The 23,181-nt window shown below is 40.8% G+C and overlaps 1 protein-coding gene across 1 annotated transcript; it reads right to left on the bottom strand.

The window, feature by feature from the left end:
* Positions 1-17,718: 17,718 nt before the first annotated feature.
* LOC121726924 (protein ST7 homolog) lies at positions 17,719-21,517 on the bottom strand. Its single transcript, XM_042114570.1, has 3 exons — positions 21,253-21,517; positions 20,295-20,480; positions 17,719-18,900 (listed from the first exon to the last, which is right to left on the bottom strand). Exons 1-3 carry the CDS (start codon positions 21,397-21,399, stop codon positions 17,854-17,856), a joined length of 1,380 nt encoding a protein of 459 aa, XP_041970504.1. The 5' UTR covers positions 21,400-21,517; the 3' UTR covers positions 17,719-17,853.
* Between the last annotated feature and the right edge of the window lie 1,664 nt (positions 21,518-23,181).

Below are 23,181 nucleotides of genomic sequence, written 5' to 3'. Positions count from 1 at the left end.
TCTTACAAGTGACACAACCTTTCATATGTCATATATACGTTCAACACGGGAGTGCCCCCGCCAAGATGAGCCAAGCGAAGCGCGCAAGTGCACTACCTACCTTGTCTCGAAACGTTTCGTCGTATTTTGAACCATCGTAACTTTGGTTTGAATAATGCCAGATAGTTGAAATTTTTAAGATATAATGACATGGGTATAGTTATTAAATGCGCAAAGTTTGAATATCGTAGCTATTATACTTGTAATGTGTTGCACGATCGCACGATAGATAATCATTATTCCTGATCCCTTCCATGCACAAAATTGTGTATGAGATGGATTTTTCGGGTAATTTTGTGCTAAGCCCGTTAAAATTGTCGGATCAAACATGAAATTATGTCAAATATTTTAGGCGTCGTGACTCGTGCCTCGTGACTACTCGTGAGTGACCGTACAAAGCTTTTCAGGTGCCTCGTAGCTATTATACTTTAGAATTATTTTATAGGTGTCCAAAAACCCACAATTTGGTCACTGACTCACCGATCATCAAAACTGTTAGTGTACTTCCTGAAGTCTTAGAAAGCTGAAATTTGGTATGTAACATATTATTAGTACAGAAACAACATAAAAATTATCAAACCCAACTTAACCTATACCCGTAACATTATAGAGCAAAATTAGGCAAAAAAATCACGTTTGTTGTATTGGAGCCCCCCTTAAATATTAATTTTATTTTGTTTTTAGTATTTGTTTTGTTACAGCGGCAAGTCAGCAACAGATATACATAATCTGTGAAAATTTCAACTCTCAAGCTATTACCGTTCTTGAGTTACAGCCTGGAGACAGACAAACAGACAGACGGACGGACAGCTGACGGACAGCGGACAGATATCGATGTCACAGTAATAGGGTTCCGTTTTTACGTCTTGGGTATGGAAACTTAAAAATAAGGTAAAGGTAAAATTTATAATTTATATGATAGTCGGTAAGTCACGACGGCCGTCGCTAGATGTATGAGGTATATCCAAGAGACAGATAAAAAGGCGGTCTAAAGGCGGCTTTCGGATCTTTGCCGCGAGCGACCGCGACCGACGAAAATTCAAACGAAATGCCACTTTATGACATAGGCGATAGGTTTAATTTTACTCTGCCTACTAGCTTTTACGCCGCCGCCGGCGGCAGCGTGGGTCGCCACCAAAATGTCAGTAGAAAATGACACTTATATTCTATATCATAAAGTAGCATTTTATTTGAATTTTCACCGGTCGCGGTCGCTCGCGGCAAAGATCCGAAAGCCACCTTTAGAATGAAGCCAAACGAGCGTAATTTGTGAGTTGTGAGTCGCAGAATTTCTGCCGCGTACCTAAATATCTTGTCATACAAATCATGACTCACAAAATTACGCTCGTGTGAATTAAACAGGACTTTTGTATGAAACTGATTGCAACAGAATTCTGCCGAACCGAAATTCTGCGACTCACACTCACTCACTAATTACGCTCGTTTGGCTTCGCCCTTACTTCTGAAAGCTGACAGCAGTTTCTGCATTTAATATCTATTATTGTTTAATAAAAAAAATATTCAAACTTAAACACAAAATTCAACTAATTTAAAATTACAGTGTCCTTATGACTAAATTATAATATAATACAAGTGTACAATACGTAATATTATACAAAAACAAGTCTGCAGCCTGAGATATATCATATATAGTATAGTAGTACTCACCAGCCTGTGCCCAAGGTATTGCTTACGTATCCTCGTGGTTCAATAATAATTTTCTGTTTTTGATTCAACTCCATTTTCATTAGTTGTCGATTATCCGAAGAAAGCAAAACAGATGAATTAATTTAAAATATGTCAAATTTTTGTTTTTATTCTTTTTTCTTAATTGTTCGTTTTAGAGGTTTTATGTCTTAGTCTATGATTTTTTAAATCCTCTTTAGAAATCCAATAGCTGAACTGATTTAGCTTATTATTTTTTGTTATGCTCGAGCTCGTATCGTTAATTTTAGAGAAAAGTTATTGTAATAAAACAATGTTTAAAATTACGTGAAAAATTAGAAAATATAAGAATGATACCATCGTTGCATAACATTATTTAAAATAAGTAATGTAACTTTACCGCTTCTGACAATTTTAATTTCATAAAGTCGGTTCAATAAGTCGGAGTAAAATCCGCCGGAACCGCTAGTGCCTACTATTATATGATTAAGTATAACAATCATTATGAATATACATATTTTAGCTTTCACAGAATAATAATATTTTTATTCTATGGAACATTGTAATAATATTATATCATAGTCATTTCTATAGCGAGCTTTTAAGGCGATTCCGTGTTCATATGTAAACATAAAAAAGGTGACCAAAGTTCAGCTGTACCCCTGTTGTAAAAGGCTCGTCAAAGGTACTCGCGATAAAACAGGAGAAACTTGAAATTTTGGATTTCTGTATATGACTGCTGGTGAAAAATATATTTTTTTATTTTCTTGATATTTTTGTGTAGTTTTCATAAAAAAATAATGATTCCATGATTGAGACATGTTCAGTTAATCAATTGTTGTTTTTGATCAGCTAATGCTGATTTTTCTGGTATGCATTCAGTTAATTAGTGGAGTTACCTAGTGACCTGAAAAATTATTCTGATGTGCATTTAATAATATCCCTTTACCTAATAGCTGCGACATGCAATATCGAATCGCATCGTGTTAAAGCTCTCCTACTAACCTCAAATACCAAAGTATGTGTCCGAAACTCTCGAGGAATGTCGTTATGTACAACTTAGAGCTGTAATATACTGGCTGCGTCGGCACTCAGATATAATTCATTTAAGTTTTATCACAGTATGAGGGCTAGTTCACAAATCACTTCGCTACGTGACGCGTCGATGCGATGCATTTTGAACTAACTCAAAAGAGTCGAAAGTGAACTGTATTTACTACAAACGAAGATACACATTGAATTGACAGTAACGTTAGGCCGCCTGTTCTTTTTGATTGGCCCTATCTCGCTTGCATGGGCGTAGCCACACTGGGGCAAGCTGGGGCACTTGCCCCACCCTGGCTCTGACCTATAAGGTGCCTAGCTAAACAAAAAAAACTAACTTTTTTTTCAACTAACTACAATCATAATTCATAATAGAAAGCTACACAAAAAAAAATTGTCGACATGAGAAAAGTGCGATCAAAACAAAAAGCGCGCACGATTTTCGCGCGCATCGCGATCGAAAGCGAGCCGTATCACCGTAGAATAAATGTACTGTTTACCGTACCGTAGAATAAATGTAATATAATGTAAACATTTTATCAAAACGCGTACTTAATTCATAACACCGACTATTCATAAATTAAACAGCTGTAATCTTGTGTGTAATTGTTTATTTTCTGTACCTACCTGAAACAGATTCACAAATTGGCATAGCTCAAACGGCTCAAGTTACAAAAAAAAATAATACCGGGGGCTTAGTTTGACTGCTGCCCCACCCTGAGCCCAAGGCTGGCTACGCCCATGCTCGCTTGCAGTGCTAACTGACTCTGTACCACTTTAGTACCCTGTATGTGATTAAAAACATTGTTTTGAATTTCACCCATCAAAAGATAATGCTTAGGATAGGAGTTACTAGGACACGTGGAACGCAGCTAAGTAGTATGATGTGAAGACGTGTAGCGTGTGCGGACGTGTGGGGACGTGTGGGGACATGTGGCGCGTGTGGGGAGTGGGGACTGGGGAATTAGCTCTCCAGCGCTCGCCGCTATGAATATTCAGGCTGAAGCATGTAGAGGACGAAGGACGCCACCGCGGACACCGCGATACCGACCGTATCGCATGCTGTATCAAATAAGACAAGCGAACAAGCAGAGAACGCCTGATGGCAAGCGAATATTGATAAATCTTTACAACACCTAAGCCCATGCTTCAAGTTCGTAAATCGTTACTAATTGTAACTTAAACTCTACAAAGTATACAGTAAGTATACAGTTAAAACGTAAAAGACGACGCTCTTGTTCTGTGGACTGGAGAAGTACCTAACTATAGTCTGTCAAAAAATCGTAGTGTCATCCCATCATCATTCTAAGAAAAAATTAAAAAAGGGACGACGCACTATGGAAAATGGTAGAACTAGAGCATATCATAAATGGTTTTTAAAAATATCACAATTTGAATGAAATATTTATTGAATTCGATACTCTAATAACCAAATAATCCTAATCAGACATTTTTTTCTACTAAAACTGCATAAATATTTTTTTTATCATAGGTTGAAGTAAGTTGAAGTAGCGGATGGCTCATTCAAATGTTTGCATACACATAATTCAAATGAATATTGTGAAAAAAGTATTTAGCACATGCATGCGGTTTTATGCATTTTAAAAAGGATATTTAATGTTCTTAATAATGAGCTATTAACTTTTTTAATATGCTTTTTATTTTTGAGTAAGTACTTAAAAATTGACATGCCCTATTTTTCACTTTTTTTTTCGTCGAAGGTTTTCACATTTACCCACGTCTCCCCACGCGCAACTTTATGTGTTATTTGATAGCCTAATAACTATTCATAAATGAAAAATTAAAAAAATCAGCTGCGGAAATTTGCGGTCCTGGAAGTTATGGGAAAAAATGTGTTAGAGGTCGGACTAGATTCGTCACACACTCGTCCTGCGTGACTCGTGAGTAAATATGCCATAACATTGATATTAGTACGTATTTCATAAAAATATCTAAAAAACTAGTATATAAGGGGAAGCAAATATCTTCAAATTGCACACTTCAGCGTGTATTTCATATTATTAAGTGACACTTACCTATTTAAATTGGTTATTTCCATTAAAATGTCAACTTTCAACTGTACTAAGGGCGATTTCATCATTCCCTATATCGAGCGTGGCAGAACCTTGGAATCGTTGTCCATAGTTCTACAGCAAACATTAAATGTTTCTGAAAACAACTTGTGTTTTGTAATTGGTGACATTCAAAGACATATTCTGCCTTCTTTCAATAAGCGCTGGGCTCAAGCATCTCGGAAAAAGGACAAATTTATTCGGAATAATACAAGCTAGCTGGAGTCAGGATATGAATGACCTATTACAAGTGACCTGAAAATGAAAGTGCTTACCAATATGGATTATCCACATTGCATGCCTGGATTCGCAGCATGGAAATGGTATTAAACATTTGCTAAAATCTTGACTTGGTCTGCTACAACAGAAGAAAAAAAGAAATTGAAGAACGAAAAGAAGGAATTTGTTCAAAAACGTTTCAGGGAAGAGCTAGGATTCATTATCGGTAAACCTCGTCAAGTAAGTGGAAACTCAAGTGATGGAAATACAGCACGAAAGTTCTTTTACAATTACACTTGCTCAACATAACAGGTGTTGATGAAACATTGATTAAGCGCTTGTATATTATTTTACAAGCTCTATCTTCTGAAATGACGATCGATCCCGAAAAAATTGGAGTATATGCCTTAGAAACTGCGCGAATTTATGTTAGTAACTATGATTGGTACTACATGCCATCCTCCGTGCACAATTTACTTATACACGGAGAAAACGTGATCAAACATTTTTCTGTTCTTCCTATTAGGCAACTGTCGGAAGATGCACAAGAGTCGCTCAATAAAGACTACAGAAATATGCGCCTGCACCATTCCCGAAAATGTTCCCGTATAGCGTACGTACCGTAAATGAAGACGTATTTAAAACGCTTCTATATACTTCAGATCCATACATTTCAAGTTTAAGAAAACCTTATGTGAGAAATGTGAAGGATCTTAATGAAGCGGCACTAAGTCTTTTGAAGGTGATCCTACATTTACACCGGAAGTAATGTTAGTTAGGAATAGCGAGGATAATAACAATTAGATATAACATTAAGTAACTTAAACCTAGTTATATAAAACCAATAATATTATAAGATTTGTCTAATCTGAGATCAATTAGTTTGGTGTGAGGTATAGATAGGTACTATACGATTTTATAATTTTATGTATTTTATTATGCTTGTGTGTTAAGTAATTGTTTAAGTTTTCTTAATTTTACTCATATTAGTACTTATTTATAAAAAATAAACATATTATCAATACTACTCGTATTACTTTTTTCTCTTTTCTTTTTTTTAACCTAAAATAAATATGTGTACATTGAAAAAAAATACAAAAATTGATTAGTTTTAAAATCTTTGTATATCACTCTATACATGTGCCAAGTCTCAATACAATACGATGAAAAACCTTGTAGTTACAGATTTTTGATCCGATACGGGCCCAAATTTTCCACTGTGCGACGCTACGATGTTGCCACTTTTTAATTTCTTCACTTTTTTACCAGACTATACTTTTTTAATGACAGTGAGGAAAGATTGCATAATATTGCACGATGCAACTGGGATATTGACCGAGTCAGCTCTAGATCGCGGGGCTCATAACATCTACGACTACTGCACTCTTAACACGATATCGTACTCTATAGTCTATACCAGGGGTCACCAAATGGCGGACCGCGGTCCGCATCCGGACCGCCGACCCATTGTGTGCGGACCACCGACCAAGCATTTTCGAAGATGAACTTCGTTTAATGTCATACTTCAGACAGATAATTAGCCAATTAGCAACAAAAATTGACACTATTCTCATTAGCTTTGTCCACACTGTGCTTTTTTCTGTTTGTCAAGGGCATGCGTTATAGCGCAGTTCAACAGCGAACGCATCCAAAACCTGACCGTATCCAAAAAACAAAAATGACAATGTTTACGTTACGTTCGTTGACGCCATGTTAATAAGTTTGTTGACGCATTCAATTATATATTGAATACGCCAAAATGAAAGTTGAATGAAAGAAGATGATGAAAATTGAAGACGAAAGCGCATAGTGTGCACATAGCTATTGATTGATGCCTGTACCTTTGTTATTTCCGTTATTTGTTTAAAAAATATTTTTTTATAAAATGTGTGGACCGCAAAGGTCATTTTAATTCTGAAAATGGACCGTGAGCGAAACTAATTGGTGACCCCTGGTCTATACTATAGAGTACCTCTAATGTAGATTGTAGACTATAGAGTCTATAGTGTACAATCTACATTAATATAAGAGGTTTTTTTTTTATGAAATAAGGGGGCAAACGTGCAAACGGGTCACCTGATGGAAAGCAACTTCCGTCGCCCATGGACACTCGCAGCATCAGAAGAGCTGCATGTGCGCTGCCGGCCTTTTAAGAGGGAATAGGGTAATAGGGGAGGGTAGGGAAGGGAAGGGAATAGGGGAGGGTAGGAAAGGGAATAGGGTAGGGGATTGGGCCTCCGGTAAACTGACTCACTCGGCGAAACACAGCGCAAGCGCTGTTTCACGCCGGTTTTCTGTGAGAACGTGGTATTTATCCGGTTGAGCCGGCCCATTCGTGCCGAAGCATGGCTCTCCCACGTATAAAATTTACATGTACACCATATTGCATATTATATTATGTAGTGCCCTCCCTCGCGTAACAAGAATTAAATGTAATGTGACAGGGAATGAATCGGATCGAGATCAAAATCAAACCGGATCTTAATTTCCTTCTAGAGTAAATCAACTTCATATTCCGACTGAGGTGTGGGACGGGCGACGCGATGGCCGAGAATATTATGAGGTACATTTTACGTTACTACAGCTACATTATTCGTGTAAATGGAGTGCCCAATTACAATAATTATTATATTCTCCTATTTTCTTCTTATTGATTTCGTTGCATGTCCCAAGACAGCTTTAGCATGTCCCTCGGGCTCCCTGAGATCATATCAAAGGGTTTTCGTGGTTGGATACCGCTGTCGATCCTGGCGACACAGGAGATACAGTGGTGGGAATGTGTGGTGGGCCAAAGCCCGTTAAAAAAAATATTATATTCTCATAATATAACATGGATCTCAAGTCTCAACTCCCGATGTTAGTGCGTACTGCGTAGGTACCTATTAGGTAATTACTAAAATTTACTCGGTAATTACTTTAGATCTACAAAACAATATGACTCTCTATATTGGCTACGGAATTAACGCATTTTTTAGGGTTCTGTACCCTTAGGGTAAAAACGGGACGCTATTACTGAGGCTTCGATGTCTGTCCGTGCGCCTGTCCGTCTGCCTGACCGTCTGTCTGTCTGTCCGTCTGTCTGTCTGTCTCCAGGCTGGAACTCAAGAAATGCTATATAGCTAGACTTCTAAAATTTTCACAGATTATGTATTTGTGGTGCCGCTATAACAACAAATACTAAGAAGAAAATAAAGTTAATATTTAAGATTTTTGGCTCGTAATCCATATTTCATTTTATTTTATATTAAGATAAAAAACACAATTTTTCCTTATTTTCGCTATACAACGGTACGGAACCCTTCGTGCGCGAGTCCGACTCGCACTTGGTCGGTTATTTTTATTTAAAGTGAGCTCGGCGATAGGACGTCTTTCTGCGCGCGCGCATACTAAGTTCATGTGAAATACATTTACACAATATTATATAGTTGGCGCATTCGGAGGCTGGAGCCATGGGTGATGGGCCTTATGTTAAAAGTAGGACTTAAGTTTCGACACTCACCCGAGCTGACCTGGTCTGCGGCGGCGGCAGCGGCGGCGGCAGCGGCGGCGGCGGCGCGCGGGCGTCGGGCGTGCGGGCGCGGCGTCGCACGCGGACTGCGCGGACAGGCGGATCCGGCGTGCGCGCGCGCGGCTCCGGCAGCGCCAGCAGCACGCGGTATAGCTCCAGCTCGTGGTAGAACTCGGGCGACGCGGGCGCCGAGCCGCCGCCCCCCGCGCCGCCCGCCACCTCCGCCGTCAACCCGTTGAGCACGAGGCGGCGCGCCGCCATCGCGCGCCCCCGCCCGCATCCGCGCGCCTCACCGCGCCCGCCGCATCGCCTGCGCCCGGGTACACTACACTCGGGGTCGCTCGTTCCGGGAGCGCCGCGGGTCCGCCCGATCGGTGAGGCAGAAACTTGCTTAAAGTTTTGCACGAGATCGCGAGTGTCGTAGCGAGTTTCGCGGAACGAGGAGTAACGTCCACCCACTACGACGACCGCCACGCGACTGAGGCGGGAGCCGGGATGCCTCAATAATGCTGCCTGCAGCCTGAGTCCTGAAGGCTGAAATTCGCCAAGAGGTTGAAAAGGCGCCATGCACAGTGTTGCCAATTTTGTTTTTTCAAAGTTACTAACTGCTAAATTAGTAAGTACTAAATTTTCGCTTTCGTAACTATAGCTTGTGAAAAAAGAGTAGACGCTGTACGCTGTACAATAACTTTGAAATCACATAAAAATATGAAACCTTACTAAATCCGCCACTGATTTAGTTGGTTGGAGCCTGGGGGCTGGGGCGGCTAGGGCGGCGGCCTATTTTTTATCTTACAGAAATAAGAATAAACTTATTATTAGGATTTATATTTAACGTGTACCTAATATGTTTCAACATTTAAATATTTATTTTTTACTGAAGTGAAGTGAAATCTTATTTACTGAGTAGGTACTTAGCTAGGTTTTTTTTTTTTTTGCGAAATTTTTTATCCTTAAAAACTACTCCTTGTCTTATAATGAATTTTTAGGGTCCCGTAGTCAACAAGGAACCCTTATAACCCTTTCGGTCTGTCCGTCCGTCCGTCTGTCTGTCCGTCTGTCTGTCTGTCTGTCCGCGGTTTTTCTCAGTGACTAAAGGACCTACAAAGCTGTAACTTGGCATGAATGCACAATAATATTAATGATGCCAATAAAATGTAGTTTTTATTATTCGTAGGTAAGTAATTACCTACGAATAATAAAAACTACATTTTAAAATCAAAAAATATTTTTCATGGTACCTCCTCACATAGTACACATCAAGCGGGGATGTATTTTTTTTCGCGTCCACCTCATCGTGTGGAGTGTCGTTGGATAGGTTTTTTTAATAATACTATTTAAAATAACCGTATATTTTTACGGTACAAAAGTATCCTTACCCGGGACTCAAAGTAACTCCATGCTCCATAAAAAAAAATATAAAGGCATGAACAAAGAACAAAAAAATCCTGGAATTGTCAAGTATATCGCTGCAAGCAGTGAAATCTGGTAATAGCAATACACCAATTCGCCCACTCAACAATCCTGTGCATAATTCTCCAATCTCCGACAGCCGCGAGAGTAAGGATCAATCCTCTAACATCACCTTCCGGACCAAAACATCCAGTAACATTGATCCTGCACTAAAATCTGACTTGGATCTAGCCCTATTACAAAACATAAAACAAGAAATACAAAGTGATATTAAGGACTCGTTAAAGTCAGCTATGGACTCATTTTTTTCCAAAGACTTCAATCAAATTAAACCCGAGCTTAAGAAATTAAATGATCCCAAAGAATCAGTAGAGTACCTCAATGCCCAATATTATGACCGCCTTTAATCTAGTCGAAAAGAGTCAGACGAACAGATTAAACAATTAAAAAAAGATAATTCAACCTTATAGAGCAGCACTCTCGTGAAAGCAACATAGAGATCCACAAAGTCCCAGAATCCAAATCAGAGAATCTCTACACCGTCTTAAATCAACTGGGTATTATTATCTCTCAACCCATCATGGAAACTGACATCTTGTCCTGCACTCGTGTTAGGATACTAGACGACTCAAAAAAGAGACCGCGCACCATCATAGTAAAATTCTCCGTCAGTTCAAAAATTTAATACATTATACAAACAAGGCTAATGAAACACTGAGCACGAGTCACTTAGGCTACGGCACTACAGCTAAATCATACGTATATGTCTCTGAACATTTTGCTCCATATTCAATACGAGCTTTTGCCCGCGGCTTCGCTCGCGTTAAGAAGTATTATTATTTACAAACTTTCATCCCCTATTTGAACCCCTTGGGGTTGGAATTTATCAAAATCCTTTCTTAGCGGAGGCCTACGTCATAACATCTACCTGCATGCCAAATTTCAGCCCGATCGGTCCAGTGGTTTGGGCTGTGCGTTGATAGATCACTATGTCAATCAGTCAGTCACCTTTGAGTTTTATATATAGATGAAGCGGACCGGAGAAATACCACGTTCTCACAGAAAACCGGCGTGAAACAGCGCTTGCGCTGTGTTTCGCCGAGTGAGTGAGTTTACCGGAGGCCCAATCCCCTACCCTAATGCCTTCCCTACCCTCCCCTTTTCCCTTCCCTTCCCATTCCTACCCTCCCCTATTACCGTATTCCCTCTTAAATGGCCGGCAACGCACCTGCAGCTCTTCTGATGCTGCGAGTGTCCATGGGCGACGGAAGTTGCTTTCTATCAGGTGACCCGTTTGCTCATTTGACCCATTATTTCATAAAAAAATCCCAAGATTAATTTCTCAATAAGCCTTATATAAGAATATTATGTATATTATGTATAGTACCAACTACCATAGTTCGTCCATGATATTATAAGATATAGATGTTAACTGTTATTACAATCGCATAGATAGCACCTCTTATAGAACGAAGTCTGGGCAAGCGTCACCGCGATGTAGGAGACGCACGGCGCCATCTATTATGAATTTTTGAAACTTAATTTGAACAAATTATTTAGGCCCATAATTACACAACTTTACCCATAAACTATTTATATAACCTATTGATAGGTTTAACTTTTAAGGTTACGTCACTGCACAGTTATAGTACTGAGTTATTTAATAACGTAAAAAAGTAATAACAATCGAAAAAAAATCGAAACTGGAATGTAAGATGATAGCACCTCTTAAAGAAAGAAGTCGGGGCAAGCGTCACTGCGATGTAGGACTTGTAGGAGACGCACGGCGCCATCTATTATGAATTTTTGAAACTAACTTAATTTGAACAAATTTACGCATTTTCACCCCCTTACAACCCTTTTTTCCAGTAAAAAAGTAGCCTATGTCCTTTCTCAGGCTTTAGACTATTTGTACTTATACAACATTTCATTACAATCGGTTCGGTAGTTTTGGCGTGAAAGCGAGACAGACAGACAGACAGACAGACAGACAGACAGACAGACAGACAGACTGACAGACAGACAGACAGACAGACAGACAGACAGACAGACAGACAGACAGACAGACAGACAGACAGACAGACAGACAGACAGACAGACAGACAGACAGACAGACTGACAGACAGACAGACAGACTGACAGACTGACAGACTGACAGACTGACAGACTGACAGACTGACAGACAGACAGACTGAGAGACGGACAGACAGACAGACAGAGATACTTTCGCATTTATAATATTATATAGTATATATGTCGCAGGCAGATTGTATATTTAGCCGTATTACATTACGGCTAGCCGTTTTAAAAAACGGCGCCGTTTTGTAATGCGGCGTGTCGACGTTTAGCCGGATTGTAATTGCGATACGTTCTTCAATAAGGCGGCCCACGTTTAGCCGCATCGTAGTCCTATGTAAGATACATAATAAAACTCGCTGCCAGTTATGTGTTTAAATTACTGACCATTGTCATGATTATTTACAGAAGACGAATTGCAGCCTGATTTGAATTATTGCTAACAAAATCTTTGTATGCTGACAAAATGATTTATTAGCTGTTATTTCTTGCAAACCAAATTTTTAAATGGCATACACAAAATTTAATTACTTTTAATATATTCATCTGTGACACGGGCAGCGCCACGTGTGTTAACACGTGTGAAACTAAAACTGTCAAAAAGGCGACTAGTCTCTAACCAATGACATAGGAAACACTTCTTATGTCATTGTCTGTAGCCTTATTACATTACGGCTAGCCGTATTGAATAACGTATAGCGCCGAATGCATTCCGGCGGCTTTTTATTGAGCCGCATTCAATCCGGCTAAACGTCGACACGCCGCATTACAAAACCGCGCCGTTTTTTAAAACGGCTAGCCGTAATGTAATACGGCTAAATATACAATCCGCCTGCGACATATACTTATCCATACTAATATTATAAATGCGAAAGTATCTCAGCTGTCTGTCTGTCTGTCTGTCTTGCTTTCACGCCAAAACTACTGAACCGATTGCAATGAAATTTTGTACACAGTTATTCTAGAGTCTGAGAAAGGACATAGGCTACATTTTGATGTGGGAAAATATCTTATTTCCATGAAAATATCGATGAAAATGAATTCGCATTGCGCGTGGCCAGCGCTCATCCCGGGGGTCCTGGGTTCGAGTCCCGCAGGCGGAACAAAAAGTTTTCAATGTTCCTGGGTCTTGGATGTGTATTAAAATAAAATTTCAAAAATCTTAAACATATTTTATGTATAATATTATAAAAAATCCAGAAATATATCGATGCAATGAACATTTTAGTTCTAATACGATTCAGCAGATGGCGTTTTATTTTTTACTTTATTGTAACATAGAACTAATCATATTTATTAGTTAGTATGTTTTTGTTTATAGTTTTTAATACGTTAGAATATTATGTTTAATAATATTATCACTTGTTATAATAATAATCAATCTATCTTATCTTATAGAACTCCTACTGCATTTCTAATATAATTATGTGACAAGTTGACAACAGAAGGCGCTCTAAAATAAAGGAGTTCGAGTGTACCGTGTTGGCCTACATTCCATCCAGAAAATATATCAATGCAATCAACATTTTAATTCTAATATATGAAAACAGATGGCGTTTTAGTTTTTACTTTATTATTGTAACAGAACTAATCATACCTACTTTACTATACAGGGTGTAACAAAAATAAGTGATAATACTTTAGGGTGTGTACGTGTTCCTTGTAGAGAGTTCACCGTGAAAGTAGCAGCGTTGAAAGACCAAAAATTTTTTTCACTTTTGTATGGGGAAACTCGTGACGCTCGGGCCCTTGCCCATACAAAAGTGAAAAAAAAATTCGTCTTTCAGCGCTGCTACTTTCACAGTGAACTCTCTACAAGGAACACGTACACACCTTAAAGTATTATCACTTATTTTGTTACACCCTGTATAATATTGTTTTTATTCATAACTAGCTGTTGCCCGCGACATCGTCTGCGTGGACTTTAGTTAATAGTTTATAGCGCGCGGTGTCAACAAAATTTGTGTCAAATTTAAAAACTTTTTAAAACCCTGGTAAGTGGTACCCCTCTTAGGGCCGCGCTACACCGGAATGGCAGCACTGAAAGTGCTCGCCTCGCATGGCAGCGCCATTCCGGTGTAGCGCGGCCCTTAATTAATCAAAATACCCAAAAACAGCTGTGCAGTGTGCACATAATCTATACTAATATTATAAATGCGAAAGTATCTCTGTCTGTCTGTCTGTCTGTCTGTATGTCTGTCTGTCTGTCTGTCAGTCTCGCTTTCACGTCAAACGCCAAAACTTCCGAACCGATTGTAATGAAATTTTGTATACAGATAGTCTAAAGCCTGAGAAAGGACATAGGCTACTTTTTTACTGGAAAAAAGGGTTGTAAGGGGGTGAAAATGCGTAAATTTGTTCAAAATATTAAGTTAGTTCCAACAACTCATAATAGATGGCGCCGTGCGTCTTCTACATCGCGCTGACGCTTGCTCAAGTCTTTCTATAAGACGGTATCATCTTACATTTAAGTTTCGATTTTTTTCGATTGTTATATCTATTCTACGGTATTAAATAACTCAGTAAGTACTTTATCTGTGCAGTGACGTAACCTTAAATCTATCAATGAAAAATAGTTTATGGGTAAAGTTGTGTAATTGGAGGGCTAAATAAGCTTTAAAATTTGGCATAAAATATAAAGTTTAATATAAAAAAATGAAATACTTACTGTGTGCACACTGCACAGCTGTATTGATTTAAGGGGTACCAGGGTTTTTTTTATAAAAGCTTTTGACACCAATTTTGTTGACATCGCGCGCTATAAACTGAAGTCCACGCGGACGAAGTCGCGGGCAACAGCTAGTATTGTATAAGCTAAGTATATTAATATAGTAAAGTTTCATAAAAATCTGTTGATTTTTCTTAGGATTTAGTGGATTTAACAGTGGAATGTTAGGGAGATCCGCAGACGGCACACTTTTTGTGTGATCGAGTCATGTGCATCATGCATGGCGCGTAATAAGTCGTTCGCGGATTCTTCACAGACTAAACGCACACAACGCACATCTTCGATCATTCTGTTCGCTGAACTGTAGGGGTGTAGACGCTATGGAAATCGTGCAGAAATCGCGAAGTATTAGGTATTTTGTACTTGAAGTTGGTACAGAAAAAGAAGAAAAAATAAAAAAATGTTGGGTACATCTTGGGTACATCCTATAATTTCCGATTTAAGATTACTGAAGGGACAGTTAATTAATTTACAGCACACTTAATTACACTAGCTGTTGCCCGCGACTCCGTCCGCGTGGACTTCAGCTTATAGCGCGCGGTAGTTCCCTTCATAGAGTAACAGTTACTCTTACTTATATTATAGTAGGTAGTTCCCGACTCCCGTTGAACCATGTAGATTGTAATTTGTAGGCTACATTACTGCAAATTGCAAAATTAAAAATTTGCACGACAGAGGTGTTTCCGCGGTACACTTACTTCAAACTTCAATGTTTACACTTTACAGACAGACAGACACTTAAAGGCCCCTATTTACATCGAAGGATAAGGGGTTACAATTTATAAGCTGGGAAGACGGTCAGTGTTGCAGAAATGACATTTATGAAATCGGTGTTGCTACCAACTAAAAATCGTGAGAAATAGGGAGATTGCTACCAACTAAAAATCGGGAGAAATAGGGAGATTGCTGCCTAAATAAATCAAATTATAACACGTGTTAAAGTTATTAATCATTAGCCTCCTTCTTGCAGCTTAGACAATAGGCGTAGTTTGCATCTTTAATATTACTGCTTGCCTGTAACCACCCAGCAAACTCCGGGCGTGTTTCCCACTCTTTTTTTATATTTTTGTAGTATATCTTTTTCTTTTTGTTTCGAACGTACCACTACTAGTGGTTGGAAAATCACTGTCTGGGTCTGAACTAGACATTTGATTTGCGTTAATACAATATGGGAAGTTGCGTATCGGACGAATGATTAGAAAATGAAAAATTTAAAAATGAAAATTGAAAATTTGAAACCTGTCGCATTCATATCGACGTATTTAAAAAATATATTCCCCTACAATAATATTCAACTTTAGTGAGTATGAATTACAGCCTAAATTTGCTTGTTTATTGAAGGGCCAATCTAATGCCTTGCCCCTTGGGGAATAACCCTAACTTGGGGAATAAAATAATAATAATAAAAATGTTAAATTTGGTGTTACAAACTACAAAATTAATATAAATGAAGTATAATGTTCTAAAAATGAATAAATCGGGAGATTATACCCTAAAATCGTTTAATCGGTAATTGTTTGCCATAATCGGGAGATCATCTACCGATAAAACGGTAACTTTTACAACACTGAGACGGGTCGCCGGTCGAAGTTGAATATCAGCGATCAACCTTTCTCTAATATTACTAATAGATGTTACAGTGTTACAGTTACAGTACTTCATCCTTACCACATCTTATAGTAACACGTTTGAGCAAGCGATAGCGCGATGTAGGAGACGACACAGCGCCATCTATAATAAATTTTTGGAACTAGCTTAATTTGAACAAATTTACGCATTTTCACCCCCTTACAACCCTTTTTTCCAGTTAAAAAGTAGCCTATGTCCTTTCTCAGACTATCTGTGTACAAAATTTCATTACAATCGGTTTGGTAGTTATGGCGTGAAAGCGAGACAGACAGACAGACAGAGATACTTTCGCATTTATAATATTAGTATAATTACAGCACACTTTTTCCCACAATTTTCTTTTTAAATGTCTATTATAATATTCTGCCAAGTATCATAAATTGCTGGTCTGTTTTGTACTTCTTGAATTACATCGTTACATTGATCTCTCATGGCGCCATCAGCGCCACGGTAATACATCACTACAAAATATGCAGATTGCAGACAAGTGTGCGCCGTCTGTGTTAGCGCGTGTTGAAGCAAACGTTTTATTTTTTGCACACTTTTTGTGCGGCGCGACGTGGGCGCGACGCGGCGCGGTGCGGTGTGCCCGTTTTTTGTGCGCCGGACTTTTTGTGCGTCGTGTGCACTGGTCGTGTGTGTTACTGCATATAATTGCATAGGTTCTGTTTCTACAGACTAAAAAGTGCGTCACGGATAGTCGTGCGTGCGTGCGTGTCGTTTGCGCAGCACCTTATGCATAGGATCAAAAATGAAACACAAGGCAGGCTTTGTAAGCAATTATTGTTTATTCTTATCAGTGAAATACAAATTATGTGGGCCGCGCTACACCGGAATGGCAGCGGCGAGGCGAGCACTCTCAGTGTTATAGGATTTTAAACTTTATCTTTATTATTGTAATACATTGTATCGCTTGAGAAGTGTACGGACGCCCGTGGACGCTCGTGGCCGCTGGCGGCGGCGATTTCTCAACTGAAAGTGCTCGCCTCGCCGCTGCCATTCCGGTGTAGCGCGGCCCTTAGGGAGAGTATACTGGTTTAAATTGATTGCCCGAAACTGGTCAACATATCTGAACCCATCGTACCTACTGGCACGCTCTAAAGACTCCTGCATGTTCATCAAAAGACCCTGGGGCACGACGGCGTTTTCACTACGGTCTGACTTTTGAGTTTATTATTTTACTGTAAATTTTCGTTAACATTAGGCTGCGTTTCTACCAGAGATGTGTTGCGAGGAATGCCTTATGAAAACCAATAGCATCGCCGCGCTGAGCGATGTCATGGCAAGCTCACTTCAATGAAGCGATTCTATTGGTTCTCACAAAAAAAATCCTCGCAACACATCTCTGGTGGAAACGCAGCCTCGATTTCCCTCTTGAAAAAGGGACCACTTTCATATTATTAGACCGCATCTGCTTCTCAACACAAAGTCACATTACAATACGATGCGGGTTCTAGAATCTAGAGCGCGGCGACCAGACGCAGCAGACGTGCGGGGTGCAGCGCGGCGGCCGCGGCGGCGGCGGCGGCCGGCCAGCGGTGCGCCAACAGCGCCAGCAGCGCCGCGCCCGCGCACAGAGCCGCCGCCAGCGGCAGCAGCGCCGGCGCGCGCCGCCCGCCCCAGCCGCAGTGGTGCGCCGGCAGCAGCTCGCGGTCCGCGCACGCGCCGCACGCGCCCCACCCCGCGCCCCGCGCCGCCGCCCGCTCCGCCGCGCCCCACGCCAGCGCCAGCAGCCGCAGCGCGCCCTCGCACGCGCGCCAGTGCCGCAGGTGGCAGAACGCGTACGCTAGCGCCTCGCTATCCCCGCGCCGCAGCACGTGCTCCGGCGGCAGCGTCAGCGCGCGCAGCTCCAGCAAGTACGGCGGCACGTGCGGGTTGTAGCGGATCGCGCGCCGCAGCGACTCCAGCGCCGCCGCCTCCGCCGCCAGCCGCGCCGCCGCCGTCGCCGCCAGCGGCACCGCGCGCGCGCGCAGCAGCGCCGCCGTGTACGCCAGCGTGGCGGAGCGCGGCGCCGGCTCGGGGTCGTGGCGCGCCAGCAGCGCCGCCGCGTCCGCCCAGGCGCGCTGCTCCAGCAGCACCTCGAGAAGGTTCTCGTGCGGCGCGAGCGCGTGCAGCGCGGGCGGGGCGTCGCGCGCGAGCTCGCGGAACAGGCGCGCCGCCTCGCGCAGGCGGCCCAGGCGGCGCGCGCACATGGCCACGCGCCGCTTGACGTGCGCCAGCACGGCCGCCTCCCGCCGCGCCGCGCCGGCCGCGCCCGCCGCCGCGAGCGCGCGCCACGCCGCCTCGCCGCAGCGCCAGGCGCGGCGCAGGACGCGCTCGGCCTCCAGCACGGTGGGCGCATCCTCCTCGGCCAGCAGCAGCAGCGCGGCGGCGCAGTCGGGGCGCAGGGCGAGGGCGGCGCGCGCGCACGCGACGCGGGCGGCGGGCTCGCGCTCGCGCCACGCCCGCGCCAGCGCCTCATCCGCGCCCGTCGACCCCGACCCGCCGCCGAACCACGCCTGGTGCTCCTGTAACGCATTCAAAAATGTATTATCCAAGATTGATTCTACATAATTTTTATTTTATTTAGGTAACATTAGGTAAGCAACTTATTTTAGGTAACAGGTAGGCAACATAATATTATTATACACTAAGATTTTCTCTATGTTTTTCTCTACTTGGAAATCTATTGTTATTCTATTGTTGTCTCGATCACCGGTGATCTTATGGGGTTTGATTGGATAATATTATAAAGCTGAAGAATTTGTTTGTTTCAACTTTGAACGCGGTAATCTCAGGAACTACTGGTCCGATTTGAAAATTATTTCAATGTTTGATATCCCATTTATCGAGGAAGGCTATATTTTATATATTTCATAATTATTACGCTAAGACCAATAGGAGCGAAGATATAGAGGAAAATGTGAAAAAATCGGGGGAAAATATTTAAAAGTGTTTATGTCGCGAACTACTAGGCTATTTATTTGCCGCCGCACTGAACTTCTAGTTATTACTATTATGCCAATTAACTTTTATGAATACTTTGAGATTATCAAATAATTAATTCTTTGTGGATGTTGCAGTTGCCCAGAACTTTGTTAAAGCTAATAATAACCCCTTTTGTTTCATGTTTTTTCCTTTCATGTTACATAATTGTAAGTCAAAAATTACATTAAAATATGTAAAAGTAGCCTTGCAAGCAGCCATTCTACTCCTAGGATGTGCCATTGTTGATAAAATCATTGACTTTTTGCTTTGGCACACAAACATTCTTTGGAAAGATTTCATGGAAAAATTTTGAATGTTTTCTGGGATTTAGCAATACCGAACTGTGGTAGTAAAAAAAATATTATCATCAAAGTAGGAATTTGATAAATCGGTCTAATTATTGTTGTCACTTGCATTCAGATAATATTCGAAAATCAGGATAATCAAATTTATGAAAAACAAGCAGGTTCCTTGGTCCTGTATGCACAGCACACAAAATTATGTGTTTGTTATAAATGACTTAGAAAATCAATGTCTTTTAGAAATTATTTAGAGGTATATAATATTTCCCAATGGCACTGCAGATAATTGCAAATCTGTAAAATCAAGTCTCTAACGGCCGTTCCCAATATTTGATCTATTCTGGTTTTGCCCTACTAGAGATAGGAATAACTCACATTAGACATTAGAGACATATATTTTATGTCAATTATGAGCTATTCCTATCTCTAGTAGGGCAAAACCAGAGATAGATCAAATATTGGGAACGGCCGTAAGTCAACTGTATTATGAATTGGACCAATTTAAGCAAAAACAATCCAAACCACAAAAACGTCATTCTGAGATAATTGAAGTTTAAGTTAAATTTGGAATTTTGGAATTTTTAGCAAAGTTAATTTAATTATCTGGATAAAATGAGTGAAGCTGTAATTACCTGCGCGGACAGATTCATGTCATAGTAAGTAAGTGGTGCTCGGCGAGCCACGCTCCAGAGGCGGCCATACTCAGCACCGCGCAGCAGCGACATGGGGTTTCGCCAGACCTTGCACTCCACTCCCTCAGGCTCGCTGCTCGATGAACTGCCGCCGCCTAACCATGGCCCCAAGTGTGTTAGCGACACCTGAAACATTCAATTATTTACATTAATATACTGAATGTAAAATTTTAATTTTTTTGTAGGTTCTCTACCACCGTCCTTCGACACTGCTGCCCCCCCTAGGACGCCATTGAACGCTGACGACCATAGGCCATGGCGCATACTGCCTGATACCTAAATCCAGGGCTGTTTTTTTTTTATGAAATAAGGGGGCAAACGAGCAGGCAGGTCACCTGATGGAAAGCAACTTCCGTCACCCATGGACACTCGCAGCATCAGAAGAGCTGCAGGTGCGTTGCCGGCCTTTTAAGAGGGAATAGGGGAGGGTAAGGAAAGGAATAGGGAAGGGTAGGGAAGGGAATAGGGTAGGGAATTGGGCCTCCGGTAAACTCACTCACTTGGCGACACACAGCGCAAGCCCTGTTTCAAGCCGGTTTTTTGTGAGCCCATGGTATTTCTCCGGTCGAGCTGGCCCATTCGTGCCGAAGGATGACTCTCCCACGTCAGAAATCATGATACACATCAATAAACAGTCTTGGAGTTTTATGAAACTTTATACTAGTTCTACTAATATGGAAATATTTGTGTTGAGATGGTTTCATAGTATTGGCTTTAGGCAAAATACCGTTTAGGCAAAATTTGCCGTGTGGGTACCCTGTACTTTTTCACACTAGTTAAGTATAAGCTAAATGTTTAACATTTTTATGCCTGCTTATTTAGATTATAGAATTTTTTTAAGTGTATATTTTATGATTAGAATTCGCCTTCATTGAATAAATAGAAAATGTATACATACTTGTTCTATAAAGGAGGTGCCATATTTTCTGAAATACCACCATTCGAAGATCAGGATAAGTCCAGATATTAGTGATGAAGTGCCGGTTAGAGCCACATAGAATTTTGGCGTCAGAGCGCCCAAGAACGTCGCCGAGTCCCACACCATAGCTGCTATTGTCCTCTACACTATTACAGCTCAAAACACAGAAATTGTTAACATTCTAATATGAAAAATTATCATTATTACAAAAAGTAAACACAAGTCACAACAAAATACAAAATATTGATCGAATGGAATAATCCTTCTTCTTCTTTTTTGTGTTTTTTTTTTTGTTACAAGTATTATAACTTTTAACTTTATAAGCAGAAGCCGTAGGCGACGAGGGAACTTTAATCTATCCTTCTATCATACAAAAACCAAAAAGTTTATTGCCCCTCTACAAGATGGGCCAGCGCTGGCCGATCGAATGACGCATGCGATGGCTAAGCAATGGTCGCAACGCCTCTACATAATGGCCGTGTTCAGTTGTGATCTAAACGTCGTTCAAGATGGACGTGTAAGCATTGCAAATTGCGGCAATGCAAAACGTGCATTTTTAATAATTTATGACTTCACCAGATGACCCGGTGAACTTCGTATCACCTCCCTCTTAATATGAACCTTCGCTTGAATTCTAGGAATTATTATTTCGAGACTAAAATTGAAATAATGGTTTATAGTAGTGATGATGATACAATGATGAATGTAATAATAGCATAATATTAATATGCTCTTAAAACAACGCCGAAACTCCCAAAATTGTATCTTTAAAGAGTCAGGAGTTATGTACATATATAATGTAAAAGCTATAATAATTATTGTAAAGTTTCATTAAAATCCGTTCAGTAGTTTTGAGTAAAAGAGTAACGAAAGTAACAAACATCCATACAAACTTTCGGCTTTATCATATTAATATAGTTTTATTCATTATGAGACCACGTACTCGTCATTTTGAATGAAATTCGTAAATTGTAATACGAATAACGACGTCCTCACTCGACCGCGGTCAGGCACCGACTGTCGTATTGCCAAGTGCCAACGTGTAGAGGCGTACCGCCATCGCTGGGCCATCATCCTTTGATGTGCGGCCGAAAAATCGACACTGCCGCCATTCCACGGCCAGCGCTGGCGCCATCGGCCCACTACGCTGGCCCATCGTGAAGAGGCGCAATTACACCCTTACAAAAACCTCTATAGGGACCGTGCAGAAACTATAGAGGGCGTCGTAATTCGACAGCAGCGACACGATGCGAGTAAAAGAAGTAACTAGTGAGTGACTTTGGCTTCGCATTCTCTTTGACCCCGGCTAGTTTATATGTGTTTTTTTTTATGTTTTAGACTATAAAATGATTTAATACTTACACTTCCAAGTTGCCACATGCGGCCGCGAGAACAACAACAGATTTCCAAGAATCCGCGATCGAAGGATTAAAGTAAAAGATTAGATGACGCCCGCAACTCCGTTGCGCCAAAAATCATTTATCGCGTGAGAACCGCACATTTTCCCGGAATTAAAAGTATCCTATGTCCTTTCCCGGGGCACAAAGTAAATCCATACCAAATTTCAGCAAAATTGGTTCAGCGGTTTGGGCGTGAAGTGCTAACAGACAGACACACATTCGCATTTTTAATATTGATTATGGATGAGTTTCTAACCGTAAACAAAGAACGAAAGCGTGAATAAAGATGTATAAAGCTTATCTAGTTATCTAAGAAAATATCTGAAAAAGTAATTAGTAGCATCCATCAGCATATAAAGTAAAAATGCAATAAATTAATGAAGATGCAAAATACTTATAATAATTACTGAAAATGGTTGTGGATTAATAAAATAAAACAAGTTCACTAAAATAAATCCTTTTATTTCATTAACCTTCTGCGATTCGCTCGATACCATCTTTACAATTT

The sequence above is a fragment of the Aricia agestis genome, chromosome 5 (genome assembly GCF_905147365.1).
Source record: "Aricia agestis chromosome 5, ilAriAges1.1, whole genome shotgun sequence".
Lineage (NCBI taxonomy): Eukaryota > Metazoa > Arthropoda > Insecta > Lepidoptera > Lycaenidae > Aricia > Aricia agestis.
This window is presented reverse-complemented; position numbering and strand designations above follow the sequence as displayed.

Excerpts from the sequence above, each read along its gene's own strand:
- LOC121726924 (XM_042114570.1), bottom strand. The coding sequence starts at position 21,399 with ATGGTGTGGGACTCGGCGACGTTCTTGGGCGCTCTGACGCCAAAATTC. Across the intron at positions 20,481-21,252 it reads GCACCTCCTTTATAGAACAA|GTGTCGCTAACACACTTGGG; the intron begins GTATGTATACAT and ends TGAATGTTTCAG. Across the intron at positions 18,901-20,294 it reads ACATGAATCTGTCCGCGCAG|GAGCACCAGGCGTGGTTCGG; the intron begins GTAATTACAGCT and ends AATGCGTTACAG.